Source organism: Leptonotus elevatus, chromosome 8, assembly GCF_054856555.1.
Source record: "Leptonotus elevatus isolate MCC_2025b chromosome 8, RoL_Lele_1.0, whole genome shotgun sequence".
NCBI classification, from domain to species: Eukaryota; Metazoa; Chordata; class Actinopteri; order Syngnathiformes; family Syngnathidae; genus Leptonotus; species Leptonotus elevatus.
Genome location: NC_141246.1, coordinates 16,989,325 through 17,010,357, shown reverse-complemented (window position 1 = coordinate 17,010,357; position 21,033 = coordinate 16,989,325). Strand labels below are relative to the sequence as shown.

The 21,033-nt window shown below is 40.0% G+C and overlaps 3 protein-coding genes across 6 annotated transcripts; 2 read left to right on the top strand and 1 right to left on the bottom strand.

Annotated features, from left to right (window-relative positions):
* The first annotated feature begins 1,175 nt into the window (after positions 1-1,175).
* On the top strand, positions 1,176-6,224 carry golga7ba (golgin A7 family, member Ba). Of its 2 annotated transcripts, XM_086083688.1 has the most exons (5): positions 1,176-1,289; positions 4,000-4,125; positions 4,247-4,399; positions 4,956-5,057; positions 5,166-6,224. In XM_086083688.1, exons 1-5 carry the CDS (start codon positions 1,278-1,280, stop codon positions 5,247-5,249), a joined length of 477 nt encoding a protein of 158 aa, XP_085939814.1. In that variant the 5' UTR covers positions 1,176-1,277; the 3' UTR covers positions 5,250-6,224. The 2 variants fall into 2 exon arrangements, with proteins under 2 accessions (XP_085939814.1, XP_085939813.1); XM_086083687.1 differs by lacking the exon at positions 1,176-1,289 and having other exon boundaries at positions 1,302-4,125.
* crtac1a (cartilage acidic protein 1a) lies at positions 1,883-13,238 on the bottom strand. 3 transcript variants are annotated; one of them, XM_086083678.1, is made up of 14 exons: positions 12,913-13,238; positions 12,084-12,289; positions 11,810-12,006; positions 11,110-11,246; positions 10,867-11,023; positions 10,655-10,789; positions 10,275-10,411; positions 10,060-10,196; positions 9,821-9,903; positions 9,569-9,669; positions 9,330-9,498; positions 8,168-8,313; positions 8,060-8,099; positions 1,883-6,663 (listed from the first exon to the last, which is right to left on the bottom strand). In XM_086083678.1, the coding sequence occupies exons 2-14, from the start codon at positions 12,278-12,280 to the stop codon at positions 6,524-6,526; spliced, it is 1,776 nt and encodes a 591-aa protein (XP_085939804.1). In that variant the 5' UTR covers positions 12,281-12,289; positions 12,913-13,238; the 3' UTR covers positions 1,883-6,523. The 3 variants fall into 3 exon arrangements, with proteins under 3 accessions (XP_085939804.1, XP_085939807.1, XP_085939806.1); XM_086083681.1 differs by lacking the exon at positions 1,883-6,663 and adding an exon at positions 6,739-6,982 and having other exon boundaries at positions 12,913-13,237; XM_086083680.1 differs by lacking the exon at positions 1,883-6,663 and having other exon boundaries at positions 7,650-8,099; positions 12,913-13,237.
* On the top strand, positions 13,172-19,640 carry r3hcc1l (R3H domain and coiled-coil containing 1-like). Its single transcript, XM_086083686.1, has 7 exons — positions 13,172-13,325; positions 13,580-14,036; positions 14,441-14,628; positions 14,897-14,967; positions 15,514-15,609; positions 17,306-17,446; positions 18,893-19,640. The coding sequence occupies exons 2-7, from the start codon at positions 13,593-13,595 to the stop codon at positions 18,943-18,945; spliced, it is 993 nt and encodes a 330-aa protein (XP_085939812.1). The 5' UTR covers positions 13,172-13,325; positions 13,580-13,592; the 3' UTR covers positions 18,946-19,640.
* The last annotated feature ends 1,393 nt before the right edge of the window (positions 19,641-21,033 follow it).

Genomic DNA, 21,033 nt, shown 5'->3' with positions numbered 1-21,033 from the left:
CTTGCCAGCAAGATGAATTCTCGCGGTATTTGTGAGTTCACAAACTCCGCGAGAATTCATCTTATACCGCTCCCACTGATACGTTTGCAGCCGATCTTTTTTCGATCGGACCAATCAGGCGTTGTTTAGGCCGGACGAAACCAATAAGCGCCATGCGACGAACCCTGAATAGCAATTGCTGGATGTCTGTTGCCCCCGTCGACGAATAGGATTTGGATTGTATGTACTGAAAGCAGTGCGGCTAAGAGAAACACTAAAATGAAGAGACTAAACTGCTGGGGACAATTTTATGGAACAGATATTAGAATGTTTGTTGTAAATGTAGGTCAGTGGGCTTCTGATATTATTTAGGCCAGTAGGGAAGACTTTGCTGGTCCTGACTGTTCACCACTGAGTGATACACAAACCTGTTCATTTCCAACTCTGTGATGGGCTATTTACACTTATCCATCCATTCTCCATATAGTATTCTCCCTCCAGGTCACAGCAGGGCTGGAATGGCACAAACAAATAGATGCTGGCATTTTGACTCCTGACCACCAGTTTGCTGCCTATTTTGTAAATTAATTGTGGGCTGGTCTCTCGAGTAAAATGGAGGAAAATAATACAGTAATTAAATAGTAATGCATTGGCCCCCAGAAGACGGGCATCTGCCCTGTATGGCAGATGGACAGTCTTGTCCTGGATCACCGCCGGTGATTTGGAACCTACCCAAGTTGACCTTGGGCAAGAAACATGGTACACACTGGACTAATTGCCAGCCAATTACAAGGTACGCAGACAGGAAATCATTCTCACATTCACCCAAAGAGTGTGGACAATTTCGAGCCTACAATGAATGAACCAATGAAAACATGCATGCTTTTGGAATGCGGGATGAAGCCAGAGTGCTCGATGAAAACCCAAGTATGGGGAGAACATGCATGCAAACTTTCACCTTGCAGCTTGGATGAGTATTTATTATTATATATCTCTCCATTTTCTGTATCAACTTAGTTGTGTATTATTATTATTATTATTATTATTATTATTAAGGTCTTGAACCCCCCCCCCCCCCTTAAAAATAAATAAATACATAAATATATAACAATATGGTCAACTGAGCTGTTCAAAATAAGAAAGGCTACAGTTGCCTGACGTCAGTGGGATTTAGTTAATGTCTAGATAAATAAAAGCATAATGGAGCTAAATCCTGTCCTCCTGCTGACTAGCCCCTCCCCCACCATTTAATCTGTCCGGTGTCAGTCATCAGCGCACGCGGGCACTCGAACAGCAACATGGCGACTGAGGTAAGACTGCCACAATGTGCTCTTTGTCCTAATTTTTAATGATCGGCGTAGCCACTGTCAGCAGCATTTGTGTACAAAATAGCTGATGCGATCTCGTAGAATGAACACGGTTGAAACCAACAAGGCTAAACTGTATCAGTGGAATCAGGACACGCGAGGCGCTTCATCCTCATAGCTAGTTTCGCCCAAATGTCGATGTTTCCTACTCTGACCAATAAAACAGGTACGCGAACTCAAATGTGCTGAATGGACATGCACATTGCACGTTGTATTAATAAACATGCCGCCCTCGCCTGAATGTTATGCATTTGTGCTTTTATGGGTTTGAACGTCCTAATAATCCAACGACAGCGTCCCAAGAGTGGATGCACGCGCATAACGCGTTCAGCACCACGGACAGAGGAGAGGGCACGACACTGCCAGTCCGCCACTTCTTTTCTTTATGAGGTGATTAGTAGATGACTGGAACAGTGTTTACCAACAATTTATTGAGGCAAGGCACATTTTTTACACAAGAAAAACAACTTATGCACACAGACCTAACTGATGTCACAAAAAGTGGATACACAGGTTAATTGTGTACCTTCTGCTAGGGCTGAATGATTCTAATAAGAAATCGAATCGCGTTTTTTTTCCTGGCAGATGAGTTCGATTCAATTCATTATTTTTATTCAAATCAAGCTTCAGTGTAATATCCACTATACAGTAACATTTACAAACATGACATCACATTATATCATACCATTTAAAAATGCAGTTACTGTACTCTAATTAGGCAAGGACACAAAAGACGTGTGAGTGTAGCCCATCGAGGCCATGGTGGGCGTGGGGACACCAGACACGGGGTGCTCTCGCTGACTGGTTAGGAGGGCAGCCAGTTCTTTAAAGCACAGGTGAACGGCCGAGATGCTGGGCTTTACGGTGATGAAGGAACCAGGTATGAGGATCAGATGGCAGCCGCGGTATTTGGCACAGCGGCCCGGGATACCAAGTTGTGATGTGCATGATTGGTTGACCAATTACCACCAGAGCAGGGACAGGTGGTGGGTGCACAGTGTTCGCCACTGTAGCAGGGTCAAGTGGTGACCGCAGGATGTGTTCTGCAGGAACATGGTCATGTTTCGGGTCTCTTGGAGGTACAAAGATTCCAGCTGACACGGGCGACTTACTAAGACACAATAGGAGCGGCATGGCTCAGGCAGTAGATTGTCTGTCTCCCAACCTGAAGTTGTGGGATTGTTCCTCAACCCTTGAGTCACTTTACTTAAAAAAATGAATTAAAATTGTTTTAGTCAGAATCTCTCCTTGAAAATTTTACTTAGAATTTCTGAGTGAATAATCATTACTAGGTTTTTTTCATGCGATAGGCAAAAACTACAAATACTCACTCCAAGTGTAAATTTTACTCTGTTTTGAGTGGGACCAATTAGACTCTTTCAAGTAAAATTTACTCTACAAAATGTACTGTGTGTAAACCATGCTAATTGCTAAGCTAACCTAAGATTGATTCATCGAGCGCATTTAACACACCGGAATTACGGTAAGTGCTTGGGCGATCGAGTACAATTTTCTCAGATTTCTGACTGGAACCACATTAAATCGGAAAATATATCCAACTTTGCAAAATAGCAGGCACATTTATAAATGTCCGTACTCTGGAGAGAAAATCCACTCGCCAGACTGAACCGAAAACCGGCCTACGTCCACCAGGGGGGAGTGGCCTGTAAGATTACAAGTATATTGACATTTTTCAAAATAATTAAAATATCAGCAAGGTTATTTGATGCTTTACACAATTAAGTACTGAGTTTAGATTTTAACTTTTGAGGTCTGCACAATTAATGTTCTCAAAATTACATTACAGTGGATCATATCTTTTTTTCCCCCCAAATCAATTTAGCTTTACTTCTAGAAAATAAAATACTGTTAGTTGCTAGCTACATCATGTGAGTATAAGAAATAAAAACGGTTGATTATGTAAAAAAAAAAAGAAGTTCATTAGCTACATTGTCATATTTTTTATTGTTTAAAACTCTTGCTTCAGGTCCCCGGGATTAATGCAAAAAAAAAAAGAACGCAGCCAAAAATAAAATAAAAATCCTCCACAAAATTAGAAAGTTGCTTCACAAATTAAGTAAATGATGAACAAAACTGCTTCAAATATTTTTTTTATTTTTTAGCATTGTCGATATAGAGCATTAGTACACAAACACACAGAGAGAGAGAGAGAGAGCGATAGGCAGAGAAAGAGAGAGAGAAGTGACTGGTAAGGATAGTGTATCGAACGCTGGGCTTCTCTCCAGCAGCTTTCAGAGCACAAATGGATAATGGAGCTCTGCCTGCCTCTCCTATAACATCCTACACACGAGAAGACCAAAACAACAGCTACTATTTGCACACAGTACTACTGAACTGGTGAAATGAGAGAGAAGTGGCGGCATCTTTCCCCAGGGACCTGTTCAAAAGATCAACAACACTCCTTAATTGTCTCTCAAGGGGACGTATCATTTGGTGCATGCATTCACGAGTACTTGGCCTGACATAAATGGTCATAGTACTAGCAGTTTATTAATACAGTAGTTAGTGAGTAAATCAGATTATAATGCACTTGCCCAGTTCTGAAACGTTTGCATCCTCTGAGTTGAGTTGTTGATTCCCCACAAAACAACATTAACCCTTGTTATGGGCACACATGGATCTTTCTCCTCAGTTCCACAACCTACAGGAGTTGAGGCACAGTGCATCCCTGGCCAACAAAGTCTTCATCCAGAGAGACTACAGTGAGGGAACCACCTGCAAGTTCCAGACAAAATTCCCCTCTGAGCTGGAGAGCCGGGTGAGAGCGTGTGGCGTCTTTGTGCGCACATGAGATGTTATGTCGTCCATTTGCTTTTGCGTTGGACGATATTTTGTGTTTAGCCAGCCCTGCAGTTCACACGATCCATTCGTGCGTACAGATTGAGCGGACTTTATTTGAGGACACTGTGAAGACCCTCAATAACTACTACGCAGAAGCAGAAAAGATCGGAGGCCAGTCTTATCTGGAAGGATGTCTGGCTTGTGCCACAGCATATCTTATCTTCCTCTGCATGGAGACACGCTATGAGAAGGTGAAGGTTGAAAATGCAGCTCACTCAGCTTGTGGAATATGAGTTATGAAGCAACATTTCTGCCGTTTTTATCAATTTACCCGTGTTCATAAATATTCGACATAACTCCACGTAAGACAACGTACATGACAGCATGCCGCTATCTCCCTAAATGAAATGATACGGTGAACTACTGAACTGTATGGAATGCCTATGAAATAAGATAAAAACAATAAATGAAGCAAAATTGCGAGAAGGCAAGTTTGCTGTGGGCCAAAATGAGTTTCAGGACCAATTAAAAACATTTTATCACCATCCACCATTTTGGTTGCTTACTTACGCCTCGAACACTTTCAGGTCAGAACTGGGAAAAAACAACTCTGACAATTCCGACCATCCTTGAATGCAGCATTAATACACCAACACTAACTGACATGACGAGACACAAGTGGCTGAGGGCAAATGACACCGACAAAGCACACAAAAACCCGACCCCACAGAACCGAAACATGACACCTCTAACAACATTTTTGATCGTCATTTTAGTGTATTAATTCATGTTCTGCTTGTGTGTTAGGTGTTGAAGAAGATTGCCAAGTACATCCAGGAGCAGAATGAAAAGATCTACGCTCCCAGGGGTTTGCTCATTACTGACCCCCTAGAGAGAGGAATGCGAGTTGTATCCTCACTCAATTCCAATGTCCATGTATACAAATACGGAAACGATTGCTAGTTAATATAAGCGCACCCTTGTGACACGCTCTCAGTCCTTAATGGCTTTTCCCAGATCGAGATTTCCATCTATGAGGACAGGGGCTCCAGCGGCTGCAGCTCTGGGAGCAGCTCTGTGTCCAGCAGCACAGCTCGATGACCGGGTACTTCTGGCATAACGATGTCCGGCTGATCACTCATCACTATAGAGAACACATTTGGACATGTGAACCTTTACTACCCTGTCTCCATCGCTTCACTTGGTCTCATAAAAGGATCCATATGATGTTACCTAAGAAATACAGGCTTCTCCTCCAACAGCTTTACTTTAGCTTATAAGGCATTGCAAACATGCAAAATACGCACTTTAATAATTTGTTGCAATGTACCCGACGAACAAAAACATGTTGCTGGTTATTTTTTTGGTGTGTTTGGACCATTAGTTTCCTTCCTGTAAGTGATGTGTCATCTCATAGGTGATTCAAACCACAAACCTAGTACAAAATTGAACCAACCAGGAAGTAAAGTAGAGCAACACTCATTATAACCAGGCACATTGACACTTGCTTTTAATTATTTTATATGTAGCTTTGACATTGTCAAATAATGTAAGTGTGAACATATCACAGAAGGGCGTGAGTCACCTAATCTTGCCCAGATCTCGGCACTAAAGATCAAAACCAGATCAAGACACTATCACGTTGTCTCGTAGCAGATGAACATCATCATCATCGTGTATGTAATGTAGCAAGTCTTCCATTTTCCACACACAAAGCCTATATTTTACTAAATCCACAGATGTTTAAAGTAAAACCTCCGTTTCTGATTTAGATCAACTCTTCCAAAATTGTATTTATGCAAGGACGTAGCAAAGATGAGCAACGTACTAGTCAAATAGTCTTCCTGAAGCTTCTCTGTCATGTGTTGAATTACACATACAGTATGCAGAATAGTTATCTGACCAAACCTCCAAAGAGAAACATTTGCCAAAAAGAGGCTCATTCATGTGAATGTCTCAATGATGTCGGTGACATTTTGTGCGGACTCAAACTTTGGTGCAGCTTAATTGTTTGATACACATGGCAATGAAATGTTATTACTGTTGTCAAATAAATACAATTTAATTGCAAATGCATTTAACTGTTTTTATTGTTATTCTGTCCCACACACGGGATCATTTTTTTAAAATGATAAATAGCAAGGAAAAATGAACATAAATATTTGTTCTATCGTCATTTATCATATGATAAGCTATCACAGTGGTGATAGGAGATGGACTGTTGTGACTATTTTTTGGGGTGGGTCATGGTGTTGTTATGGTTCTGTATTTGTTTCTTGTGGTGATGATGTTGTCAGTTGCTATGCAGGTGCTAATATCCTGTATTTAGGTTTTTGATTTGTCACTCTTATTTTGTCATATAGGCCTTTATTCCCTCATATAGAATTGAGCATGTCACCCTGACGTGGCATGAAGCATATAACTAACAGGTGAGGAAACATGGAACAAAATTTACATGACCTTTGCGGAAGATGAGCGTTCCCTTCATGTAACTTGTTCATGATGGTAGAAACAACTAAGATGGAGGAGGAAAAATATCAGGTAAGGCCGACACAAGTTGCCTAATTATAATGAGCGTTCAATCATGAAATGACAATCACCCAACATTTTTATTTTAGGGGTTTGTAATGCACAAAGGAAGTAAGATATTAATAATCATGTTTATTGAACTATGAAAGTTTTTAGTACAATACTATTAAAAAACAAACAAACGATTGCTGGTCATAATCAGAGTTTAAAAAAAAGAAGAAAAAAGCATGGCTTGGCAATGCAAAGTTTGAAGAATGTTTGCTTTTTTTCCCAATTTTGGGTTAGATGAAAATATCCTCAGATACCTGTAGAAACATGAAAATGTACTCATTCACTGCCATTGACGGCTATAGACGTCAAAAATTAATTTGAACTATTGCTATTAGTTTAAAAATGTTTTCCACTTTTGTTAACAAGAGTATAAAAACCTAGATTTTTTTTAATTTATTTTACATTTAGAACAGATATAAAATGTGTGATTCATCGTGAGTTAACTATTGAAGTCATGCGATTAATTACAATTAAAATTTTTAATTGCCTGACGCGACTTAAAGATAATAAAAAATTCGGGGCGTCAGGCGATTAAAAATTGTCATCGTAATTAATCGCATGACTTCACTAGTTAACTCACAATTAATCAAAAAATGTACATCTGTTCTAAATGTACAATAACAAAATACTAAAATAGAATATTTTTTAAACTAATAGAAATAGTAAAATTCTTTTTTTTTTTTTTTTTTTTTTTTTTTTTTTTTTTTTCTTTTTTTCCTTTATAAGAGCTCAGTATTGTTCATTCGGAAATGTCATCATCATTGCTCTTTTTTTTTTTTTTTTTTTTTTTTTTTTTAAATATATATATATATATATATACACATATATACATACATATATACATATATACATACATACATACATACTTTTTTTTTTTTTTTTTTTTTTTTTTTTTTTTTTTTGTGTGTGTGGGTGAGTATGTGTGTGTGCGTGCGTGCGTGCGTGTGTTTGTTAGCTCACCAGAAAACCTATTAGAAAAAAAAATCTTATACCATTCACCTAAATCGAACACCAGGAGACCCGAGGGGACCGAAGAAAACCAAGGAAGGTGAAATCCAGCACCGACCAGACACCCCCCACCAGAACTCCTCCCCAGCCCAAGAAACATCCAGACCCCAACAAATCCAAAAAACATAAAGTCAGGGAGGCCTCAAGAGACCAACGGAGAGACCGAGAAAAGGAAGGAAGGACAGACGAAGCCGCGTGAGATCCGAGACACCAGCCAACCACCAGTAAAATTATTTTTTGACGTCTATAACCGTCATTGGCAGTGAATGAGTTAAATAAAAACTTAGCTTAAAACTTCATTTCACCTTGAAACAAAGGCTTACCTTTACAGCGGCCGTTCTTCACAATAAAGCCTTCACCACACTGAAAACAAAACAAATCAATTAACATTTTAAAGAAAGACACAATGAATTGAAAAATATAATCCATACCTCCGTGTCACTGTCAAGTGTGAACATTTCTCTGTCCCTGGGGTACGCTACTTGCACCACTGATTTCATTTCGCCAGGCTGAAGGACGCGCGTGATGAAGCTACCATCAGGCCAAGAGACCTCCAGCACAGACGCATCATCGTTTCCTAAAAAACATCACCACAATATTAACCAATCACTGAAGAATCCATGTCATAATTTAACGCTCAATCGTATCTTGTTTGTTTGTGTGCACTATTGTAAAGGGGCTGATAACTAAGCATCAAGACCTATTTTTATTTATTTATTTATAATTCTACAGGGTGTTTAGCTTTTGTTTGGTAAATAATAAGAGACATTTGGGTGTATTTTTACACAGTAAGGTATGAGCACACAAACTTGAAGTGACCTTAAACAAGTTAGCTATGTCCAACCTAAAAAAATTATTCACAATATGTTGTGTGTGCCCCCACAAGTCTAAACACGGCATTCTGATTAATACTGCGTTTGTGGAATATGAGTTATGCAGCAGAGTCCACCCGTTTTTAACCTGATCAGAAGTCGGCCATTTTGCCACTTGCTGTCGACATCGCAGTTGCTCCGACAAACAATCTCAGCTCAGCTTCAGAAAACAGGTGACCCGATTGGTCGTTATCTGAACCTTTCTGGGATGTCTGTGATGTCATTTTCATTCAACAGCAAGGCACAAAATGGCCACCCGATGAGATGGATAAAAAAAATTAACGGCTGAATTTTGCTGCATAACTCATATTCTACACAGCAATATTAATTGTTTAGTCTAGTGGAGGTTGTTAAATCCTCTTCTCCTGTCCAGTGACCTCTTAACTGTGGTACAGAGACTGGACAGGCATGCTCTCTTTTCGTTGCTTTAGCACTAACTTTATTTTAGCTTTCCCACCAACGTACAGTGCGCTGAGAGCAAGCTCTATAGCTCCCACTCACTCCCTGGACCGACACTGCCCCCACTGTGCCAAAGTGCGGCACTGCAACACTATCCCCCATCATACTACTCTTTTAAAGGGCCAGGCTTGTGATAGAACATACAGTATAATTGTAAAATATATATATATATATATCACATTTAAATAAAGGTCTGATCATACAGTAAAAAAAAACAAATAAAAACGTCTTATGTTGAAGGTAAATGTTACAGTATAGTTACCTAAACCAAAGTGAGCAACGGGTTCCATCTCACACAGGTACCCGGATCCTCCATCAATGATGTGCATGTGAGCTCCACTCTTCTTGGTGAATACCGTCACCTTAGCACCTCGCGCATACGAGCCGAACTGGGTGCGAGGGATGACTCGAAGCCATTTATTTGTTGAGCCCTGACAACCGTGGACAGGTTAGCATAATAACACACCGAATAAGTTGATCATCAGCAAAAAATTTGCACACCTGCGTGACTTTGAAGACAGAGATTGGCTGCGCTGCACTCTCTCCGTGCGCCAGCAGAAGATCCAACTGCCCGTCTCCATCCACATCAGTCACAGTGCCGCCTGTTGAAAAAAGGGGAAGAGATTTATTTCACTGCAGTGCTGATCTAGAAAAAAAACCTCACTGTGTTTGTGGGAAACTCATCTCATTAGACAGGAAGCTATTAGCAACAACAAAGGGAAATGTTGTGGCCTTGTAATGTCTTGTTCTGACCTGTTCCTCTGCCTTGAGGCTCTGCAGCATCTCCCACATGAAGCTCTTGGATTAAAGGGTCAGCATTAGCTCTTCTGGACACCCTGCAAACACACACACACGTAGTCTACTACTGTATAAAGTAAATGACATTTGAATGTGCCAATTAGGCCAGCACAGCAGTGCCATCTTCAAATATCTACTTACTGTATGTATGAAATTGTTACTTTTTTTTTTTTTAACTGAATATGCAGACTCACCTGAAGAGCCTGTTGGGGGCATTTCCTCTGTAGGCAATATTGTTGAAAAATACTTCAAGCTTCCTGTCATTGTCAAAGTCAGCTGCTATAACCGTGCGAATCGGAGAGGGGGATGCAAATCCTGAAGTCGCGATATTCTGCAAGGAGGATATTTGCCAGGCTCAGCACTTTTTAGACTTCTCCGTTCACCAAAATGTGCTACGCTCCTTGCATACCCTGAAATTAGAGTTGCTGCCCTGCAGGTACAGCCTGTGGGGGCCATTCCAGTTGCCGTAGACAATGTCTGTCTTTCCATCGCCATTGAAATCAGCCAGTGCTACTCCTCTACCATGTTGGTTTCGGTCCTCCACACCTTTTTGGTTAACATGGTTAAGATATAATTTATTCATCAAATTATTTGCAAAGGGAACATTGGAGGGGTTGTCATCCATCCATCCAATTGAACTAACATGCATGTTTTTGGAATATGGAAGGATGATGGACTATCTGGAGAAAAGCCAAGCAAGCATAGGAGAACATGCCAACTCACCTCATGTTAACCGTACTACAGAAAATGAAATGAAGTTGCACTCAAAGGCAACCTTGTCCTTATCACCTGCTTGCCTGGCGACATCAACAAAAGTCCCATCTCCGTTGTTCTTGAACAGGAAGTTGGCTCCTCCTTCATTGTCACAGAAAACATCCGACTTTGTATCACTGAGGATTGGTCCAACTACAACACCGCGTCCACCTGTATCAAAATGCAACTGTGAGTAAAAAATCCCTCACATCTGCCAAGTTCAGAACATCACAAATTCATTTTCAAACCTGTGAGCTTGTTGACTCCGGCTGTGGCAGCGACATCAGACAAGGCGACAACGCCATTCGCCACATCACTGGCAGCCGCGTCCATCTCTAAGAGAGCGTGCGGTCCGACGTTGCCGCTGGCGTAGTTTGCCACGTAGACTGAGTAGCGGCCTGTTCCCTAAAGGAACACATGTGGGAGCCTTCAGGGATGTATGGTTTTAAAAGAAGATCAGGAGGAAAGGTGTAATGTGGAGGGTCACTAACCTTTCTGTCAACGCATGCCACAGAACGTCCTGCCATGCGGTTAGCAACACCACGGCGCACATTGAGCTCATCGCTGAGGAGATCCTCAAAGCGACCATTACGAAACTTGAAAAGCTTGTCGAAGTAAGTGGCTCGTCCTGGAATAATAGTCAATGGTCATTTAATATAAATACATAATATACATATTCTTCTAATAAATAAAAATGGTTAATAATTTTTGGGAAATAATGAAATTGGGGATGGATCTTAATGAGGATAAGCACTATAGAAAATGGATGGATGCGTGATTATTAACTTATTCACTGCCATTGACGGCTTTAGATGTCAAAAAATCATTGGAACTATTGCTATTAGTTTAATTTTTTTTCTCCACTTTTGTTAACAAGAGTATGAAAACCTAGATTTTTTTATTGTACATTTAGAACAGATATAAAATGTGTGAAGTCATGCGATTAATTAGAATAAAAAAATTTAATCGCCTTAAAATTCGGGGCGTCAGACGATTCAAAATTTTCATCGTAATTAATTGCATGACTTCACTAGTTAACTCACAATTAATCACAAATGTTATATCTGTTCTTAATGTACAATAAAAAAATACTCTTGTTAACAAAAGTCGATTTTTTTTTAAACTAATAGAAATAGTTAAAATGAATTTTTGACGTCTATAGCCGTCACTGGCAGTGAATGAGTTAATTACCTGAGTAGGCATTATTTGTGTTGAGGAAGTAGATTTCCTCCCGTCCATCTCCATCCACATCGCAGGCTGTAACCCCAATGGCGTTCCCAGCTACATCCCTCAGAGCGTAGTAAGGAGAAGTAGTGTCATCCACTGCAATGTTTACCAGCTTATTCTGAGTACGGTCATATTTCAACACCAGGTTAGGCCCGTTGTATCTGAAGGTAGAATGGGAAAAGTGAACAATCCAGACACAGACACATCAGCCTTTCAGCCTCAAGGCCCCTTCACTCACCCGGCCACCACTACTTCGAGATCGCCGTCACCATCCACGTCTGTTACTGCCATTCCATAGTTGAGCTGTGTTGGATTGTGCAGCCTGTCAGGAGAAAGGATGGTCTGTGTCACGTCCTGGAACATTGGGTCACTATTCTGAGAGTGGGATTGCTCCCAGAGGCCGATCAGCAGGACCAACCACCCTATAGCCCGCATTTCTGAATTCTGTTGACACAAGGAGAAAATGTGGATTATTCATTTCTATACAAGATATATTGTACTTGATCAGATTACATATGGGGGAAGAGAATTAAAACTGCACTGCATGGTCACTCTGGCCATAGTAGTGGATTAGGCCCACTTTCCACATACACTACTGCTCTATTGTTTTGCACAGCCCACCAATCATCTATCTGTCATTTAAAGTGATTTTAAGAGGACATTATTAAATGTTTTACTGCACATTTTTTCAATCTTAAATTGCACATTTCTTCAATCTTAAATTGCACATTTATATATATATTTATATATATATATATATGACACCAGTCATTCCTTGAGTTTTTTTCCCCCCACGAAGAAATTATTTACTGTTACTAATGTTAATTTTTAGGACTTTATTTTATAACAACAATAATAATTATTATTATTATTATTACTACATTTTTATTAGATTTTTTTTTTTTTTACTTTTACTCGCATCATACATTTCTAAAGCAGCAGTACTCTTACTTAGGGACATTTCTGGGCTACTCTATCCATCGCTGCTGTAGTGAAATCAAGATGCGCATACCCTTTTGCATTTAATAAAATAAAAACAAAAAACACATATAGTTATACTGTCTTACCTCACAGTTCTATCCGTGAGTGGAAATGAAACAGAGAATGGTGAGATTTTGCAGCAGCGACTATGCTTGGAGATGCACACGGCTATGTTGCACAAGCTTTACGAAACAGCATAACGTTTGGAACGTGTTAGCCAATCAAATATAGGGTATATTGTCCAATGGCTGACGAGTGTAAGTCAGATACATAATAAAAAATTATCATGAAAGAATGGCTTGTTATGAAATATCACGTTAAAGAATTACAGTAAAAAAAACAAGTAACAAAAAAAAAGTATTTACAAGCAAACATAGATTTGAAACAACATCGTCTCCCGAACAACGGGTTGCGGAAGCTCGACTTCCCACAATTCTTTGCGCTCGGAAAACGACCTGCGTCAGTCTTGCGACAAAATCCAACGCTGATCAAAACACGGGTAGGTTGAAAGGGATACCTTTTATCTTTGATTGAAATGTGAAGAATATTCGCGTGGTGAAATCTCACTCGTTTCCTTTTGACTGCAACCTCGATGAATTAAAAAATAGCTTGCTAGCTGTAGCTAGTTGTACCTTAGCTTAGCACACAGTGCTTATGGTAGCCATGGTCAGCCTTTTCACGAGACAAATGAATCAATATTGTATATTAATTATGGTATTGCTAGCCCCTCCAACCCGTGTTGTTTCGTTCTAGATACAAAACTACAATGGAAACGGAACCACCAAAGAACGACAGTGCTTCAAACACACCTACTACATCTCAGCCCAAGAAGCCAAGCCAGGGTCTTTGCGTACCAAAGAAACGACTCAACGCATCGAAAGACAAACCTCTCGTTGAGGGAGAGGTCAAACCAAAACCCAGGCCTCGCTACACGGACAAAGCTCGAAAGAACGCCAAGAACAAGAAAGACAAGGCAGTAGCAGCAGGAGAAGATGAGCACGCAGCTGTAGGAATGGATGGAGCTGATGGTCACACAAATTCTGCTTTAGAGGTTGAGTGGCTACAAGGACCAGAGGTGAAGACCAATGGACAGCTCGACTCAGTTGATGTTACCGATGCAGCCTGTCTTGAGGAAAAAGCACAAGAGGACAGTTGGGACACCTTATTTAACGATGATGGAGATTGTCTCAATCAGCGGCTGCTTGAAGAGGTTGGTAAGCCTTTAACTAAAATGAAGGCAATCAAAACAAATTGGGGTCAAATTCGTATCAAATGTGGCTTTAGTGGTGCCATTGAATTATTTTACAATGAACATAAAAAATTGGTCAATGCGCATAGGAAACTGGTAGGGTTCAGTACCTCCAACAAGGTTAAGAAAAAAAAATCTTATTTGACACTTTTCACCAAGTAACCATGGTTACTAATTAAAGTGAGGGCTTACGGTAAACAAAAAAATACATGGAAAGAAGACCTTGAAAAAAATGCGTATTAAATTGCAATATTGAGAGGATAAAAAACAATTCGGTTATTTTTCAAAATTGTTCCCTTCTTCGCGTCATCAACTTTTGATTCCTCCCTCCAACTGTTGTCATTTCCTTTTCCTCTTTACTCCAGCTGTCTTTGAGCGAAGGTCGAGAGACGAAGTCAATCCAGGAGGCCAGATTTGATTATTACAACATGCACCGGTTTGATGATGACGTCGCGGACCAGAGTGAGGAAGACCTTTCTCACGTCATTGAGATCTACGACATTCCCCCTGAATTTAAAACAGAAGATCTTTTCAAGTTATTTCAAGGATATCAGTATGTACATTTCACATCATTTCTACTCTCTGTCCTCACAATGTTAGGTACACTCGCATGATGTAATCCAGTAAAAGTCTTGGAACAAAAATTATTATTCTTTTTTTAAAGTCAGACAAAAAAATAATTTAATTGAAACACTCACTGCTGCAACATTAACTCTGAGCATTATTTTCGCCATCAGTGTCCAGTTAAGCTCAACTTCAAGTTAATAGAACGTAGACTTTTTTTTTTTTTCTTCACCCACTTTTCTTCAATGCCTTTCCAGACAGAGAGGTTTCGATATCAAGTGGATTGATGACACATCCGCGCTTGGTCTCTTTTCAAGCCCAAATGCAGGTAAGTAAAGCGCTAGTGTGGTTCATGGCAAACAGAGGATCTAAAAAATTCTACACACCCCTGTAAAAAATGTCAGGTGCTTGTGATTAAAAATAAGACCTCGATAAATAACTTTTTTCCACCATTAATGTGACCTATGACCTGGACAACTCAATTGAAAAGTAAAACAGTTTAAAAAAATTTTTTTTTAGACATTGTAAGTAAAAATAACTTAGATCGCGTGGTTGCACAAGTGTGCACACCCTCTTATAAGTGAGGATGTGGCTGTATTCTGAATTGAACAACCATATCCAAACTCATGTTAAATAGTAATCAGCACACCTTCTTCCATTTAAAGTGCCTCTGACTAACCTCAAACTTCAGATGTTCCAGTAGGCTTTTCACAACTTTTACTTTTTTTTTTTGTACCTTCCTATGAGAACCTTTGACGGTTTTATGCTAACGCTGACTGGTATTTGAAACTTTTAATGATAACTTCGACTTTAATTAAGTCCCCAGTTCCAGCTGAAGATAAACAGCATATCATGTTAACCTATTTATTTTTAGCCCGCGATGCATTAAGATCCAAACATCCACTGATGAAGGTGCGGCCACTCTCCAATTCCACTCCTCAGACGAAGGCCGCAGCTCGTAGCTTCTCTGGTAAGATTTACAACAGTGGTCCCCATCCTTTTTTCCAACACGGACCGGTTCATACAAAGTCCTCAACGTTCGCGGACCGGCAACCTGGTGGGGTGAGGGGTGGGGGGAGTGTTCGGCGGTTCGGTGGCTGATTAATTAAAGGCTACAGTAACAAACGCACATCCACTATGTATTGTTATGTACCTGTACTAGTAGCACAAACGCCATAACAAGGGTAAAACCAATGCTTTAATATGGTGAGGTCACTATGGCAATGTTTGTTATGAATGATACGAGCAACACAAAAAATGGGGGTATTTTCTAGCTATAACAATAAATGCACTGCAAAAAAGGACAGTAGGAATTTTAAGACAATGTAGTAAAATAAGAAAATTATTACTTCAAATAAGCAAAATCTGCCAACAGAACAGGAAAATTTTACTTAAATTTACCTGTAAGATTTTGAAAAATAAGAAAATAATACTAGGCCCGTATCAACCACTGCGGTCTTGAAAATAGTATTTTCAGACTAAAAACAAGTAATGTCGACTTTTTTCAAGCTGCAACAAATGTAACTATTTTCTTAAAATACATGAGTATTTTATTTATTTTTACGCATGGATAACTTTCGCCTGAGTGTCAAGCAGGGAGGTAACAGGTCCCATTTTCTTTATCATGACCTTGCTGGTACTGAAAGAAGGAAAAATGAGCTTAGTAAATATAACGAAAATGGACCATATTGCACTCGTCTGTTTTCATACTTGTATTTTTTTCCCATTGATCTCATTACTAGATTATGCAAAATCTTAAAATAAGACAACTTATAAAGCCCCAGTTCAGGGCCTTTGATGTTGTTTAGTTGTCATCTTAAAATGTGGGAAATGCTTGTTTTAATCCTCACTGTACTTAAAACTGGCTGTTAACACTCAATGCAAAGACTGCTTGATCAAATAAGACAATTAAGTAATAAGTATCTTGAAATAAGCACAATGATCTTGCCTGACAATTTCATTTTAAGTAAAAAAATAACTTGTCAACTCAAAATAAGCAAATTTAGGTTACATTTAAGAAATTATATCTTACTTAAGATTTTTAGTTTTTGCAGTGTGTGAAGCCAAATTTGTATGTAACTATATGCACCAAGTTGGCGCAATTAAGAGACAGATAGATTGAAGGAGGGCATGATATGTTGGCGCCGCCAACATAAGGCACCACAGAACAAATCTAAAGTCCATGAGTAACTCACTCACCATAACGCTAAATCAAGAGCCGCTCGCCGCAGAGCGGGCCATCATGCGTGGGAATCACCTGTAGCTGTAAGTCCATGCACCTTTCTTTTTCTTCTTGGTTACTCTTGTGTTGTCTCATCGCTGGGCCTTTTCTCCGTTGCAAAGAAACTTTCCAAATATGTCAGTTTTTTTTTTTTTTTACTCATTTTGCTAACTTGTCGATTAGCATCAGCGCTACGCGACTGAGATAATTAGCATCTTGACATGCGTCAAGATTCCGTCGTAAACGCAGAGAATCCGCTCACTTTTCAAAATAAAAGATTTTTAAGCCTCGGCTAATCAATTAACTAGAAGTATAGTACGTTTTTTTTTTATTCTTTCAACTGTGCGGCCCTTGGGTTGGGGACCACTGCTTTACACTACTCGATGAATGATTTTTGTCAACTTTCTTCTGTCGTGCAAGTCACATTTATTCCTCCCATCGTCAGAGTCCCCCTCGCCTGCTCAGGAGAGACCTCAGACCAGCGCAGCCCTGGCTCGCAGGCTTGTGATCGGCGCCCTCGGTGTGAAAAGCACTGTGACGAAGGAGCAGCGGGAGGCAGAGAAGAGGAAGCTCCAAGAGGCCAGAGGTAGATTTAAAAACCGAGTACAGTGGACTGCGGTTGTCACTAAAATGTTTAGAATCGATTATTCAATGGATTATGCCATTGATTAATGAATGAGTAATCAGATAATTGACTCACTGAGACATTTTCAGCAGTAGAGTTAATATTTTGTCCAGAATTCATGTGATAATGTCATTATTTTTCATGTTCAATTAATACTTTTAAAAACAAACTTGCTGTTGATCGGAGATAACATCACCTGTGCTGAGGAAACTGGTGACGACCAATCACGGCTCACCTGTTTTTATGGGTTTGGTCAGCAAACTGAGCCACGATTGGTCGTCACCAGTTTCCTGAGCACAGGTGATGTCATCTTCAGTCGATAGCAAGTGGCAAAATTAGTTTTTAAAAGTATTCATTGTTCATGAAAAATTATGAAGTTATCACATTAATTATAGACAAAATATCTTCTTACTGCTGAAAATGGCTCAATACGTCCCTACAATGAATGAATAATCGGATAAAATTGTATTTTGCATTCAAGTGTATTACAATTTTTCCCCCCAATTTCTTTCCCCCCAGTTATTTTGGTTATTGAGTATTGTTTAGTGGTCAAAAACAACTTACCAATAATTAAGCAATATCACATGAGAGGGATCGATGTTTTACTAACCAATCTTTATGAAACGGATTCAGTCACTAGTTTGGTCATCGTTTTCCAAAGTAAAAGTATTTATTAACAAATGTCTTATTTTGATTAACAGTTGCTCTAAATGATCACTCGATTATTAAAATAGTTGTTGGTTCATTTGATAATCGATTAATTATGACAGCTCTACAGTAGACCCACGCATTATTGCAGTTTGGCATGACCTATTGGCTGAGAAGTCATCAGGGAACTTCTGGAGTCACTTGGCTGCACTGAGAGAAAAGGGGGTGAATACTTTAACACGCCCTACTTTTCAGTTTTTTGTTTGTAAAAGAAAGAAATCCATGATTTAGCAGGGAGACTGCCCACCAGAGGGTGACAAATTTCCCAACTTCCGTCAAAGCCCCCCAAAAAATCCTTGCTGCACCAGCACACTTTTACCACAAGTGGGAGCTCTTCTCCCACTTAGCAAATCAAGTGTAAAGTTGCGTTGGACAAAATGAAGTTGCTCTCTGTCCACTGCTGTGTGGCTCAAAGCAAGTCTATAATCAGCGCAGCAGCCTTTCCCTTCGCAGAAGGAACATAAGTATATAGGCACAATAAACCACAAGTGGCTGTCCACTGAACTGCCGTCCAGGAAGGCAAAAAAAAGCTCCCTTTGTCCTTAGTATGGATGTCCTACTGTGCTCTTTAGGAGCCAGTGCAGACGTGCATCAAGTCCTGAACATTTTGTCCCCAGCTTTGCTGCCACGTGTCCACACTCGTACAGTATTTACGCGCTTTGCTTGAAAGTCTAATTGTGTCTGTGATTTCTCCTCCAGAACAAAAGCGTCTGGCAGCCAAACAGAGGGAAGATGCTTGGGAGGGAAAGTGATTGGAGCGAAAGCGTCTCCGCTTTGATTCGCTTGGCTCCTTTCAGGCCACGCCTGGAGACATCAAGTCCCACCATCATCCAAGTGTGCAGCGTTACGTCACGTTACTGTAGACTCATCATGTTTTGTTTTTATTATACAGGGGTGGATACTCCCCTGAGGTTACCTTACCTCAAAAACCCTTCGGGTTTTTTGAAGACTCATTAATTCACTGAAAACTATAAGCAACCACGTGTCTCTATTCTCAAGTTTTTCTGCACTTGCAATTTAGATAATGCACGCAGAGACATCACTTTGTAATTCTCTATTACCAGGCCATTTTAAAAGAAATGATTACATTTTGAAATTGTTTTTAAAAGGTAAATTGCAGTAAATGTGTTACTTTTCAAGATGTTAGATTTCTTGTGTGCATACAAATAGTCTTCATTAAATGTGTATGGCTGTCATTGTCCAGTAATGTAAATACTGTACTATATTTTTCTCTAGGCTTGTGTAACATGTGGTTTAAATGCTATTTAGCATATTTTTAGTTTTAAATGAGGGTGCAATGGTAGTCATGTCATGTACATAATCTCTTGTACGAGGAACCTCCCATTGACGGCTTGGGAGTCATTTGAGGTGAACGTTTTCTGCAACTTGATTATATTATGAACTGAGGACAAATGAATTGAAGGGAATAATAAAAAAATAAAAACATGACCTGTGTTTATTTCATGAAATGTGAACTATTGAGTTATTTGAGTCTGGGGTGGTGTTTGTTTATGAAAAGTAAAGAATACCGGTAACACACTTCTTCTATATGCCGCATTGCTCATTATAACTCTTGCACATTCACTTTTTGTCTTCTCAGCGCTCTGTTGTTCCCAAAGTGAAGGAGAAAAACATTTTATGTAAGCTAAGTACAGTCTGCTGGATGAGACGGCACAATAGCTAAATATAAGACTGAACACATGGAACGCTGCCATTTATTTCAGCTGATACATCTCTTTTGAAAGTTAAAGCCTGACTGAAAGGGGGGGAGGGGGGGAAAGAGTTTTGACTATACTTTTTAAATAAAAAGCATTACCTTTTGCATAATCAGTTCTTCCTCAAACTTCAAAATGAACATGTTCTTGTTTCAGAAGCTTCATTCTATTTTTAAAGATCTTTGTGAACATTTGCTCAGTGGAATTAAAGCAAATATAGATCCATCCATCCCATCATTTTTCTTAACCGCTTATTCCTCACAAGGGTCGCGGGGGTGCTGGAGCCTATCCCAGCTGGCTTCGGGCAGCAGGTGGGGCACACCCTGAACTGGTTGCCAGCCAATCAAATATAGATCAAATTTCCTAAATGTGACCCCCCCCCCCAAAAAAAAGAGGTGCATCTCCCTGTATCCTTGACTCACCCCAGCAGCTGAATCATCGTGTGGGACCCAAAATCGGAGTCAAAAGCTGCTTCTTTGCAGTGCCAGCTGGACGCTTCACACGTAGTCATCAAAAGGAAATGATGGATGGTTCCTGAGGACCAGTTTGTCCTTCAGTGTGTTGTACACGGACTTGGGTATCATGGAGCAAATAAAACATTAGACACCATCCAAAGGGGAAAAAAAGCTTCCTTTGGTTAAAAATGTGCTAGCAAAGAGTAGTGCTAGCTATTTTAGTGACCTTTGGCTAATTAAAACCTTTGAGGAAGTCCATCCATCCATCCATCCATTTTCTGTACCGCTTGTCCTCACAAGGGTCGCGGGGGTTGCTGGAGCCTATCCCAGCTGGCTTCGGGCAGTAGGCGGGGTACACCCTGAACTGGTTGCCAGCCAATCGCAGGGCACACAGTAACGAACAACCATACTCACAATCACACCTATGGACAATTTGGAGTGTCCAATTCACCTGCCATGCATGTTTTTGGAATGTGAGAGGAAACCGGAGTACCCGGAGAAAACCCACGCAAGCACGGGGAGAACATACAAACTCCACCCAGGAAGGCCGAAGCCCGGACTTGATCTCACTGGCAGTTGAGGAAGTCAACCCCCCAATTTTTTTTATTTATTATTATTTATTCTAAACATGTTATTTGAATTAATATGTTGTGTTTGTGGAATATGATTT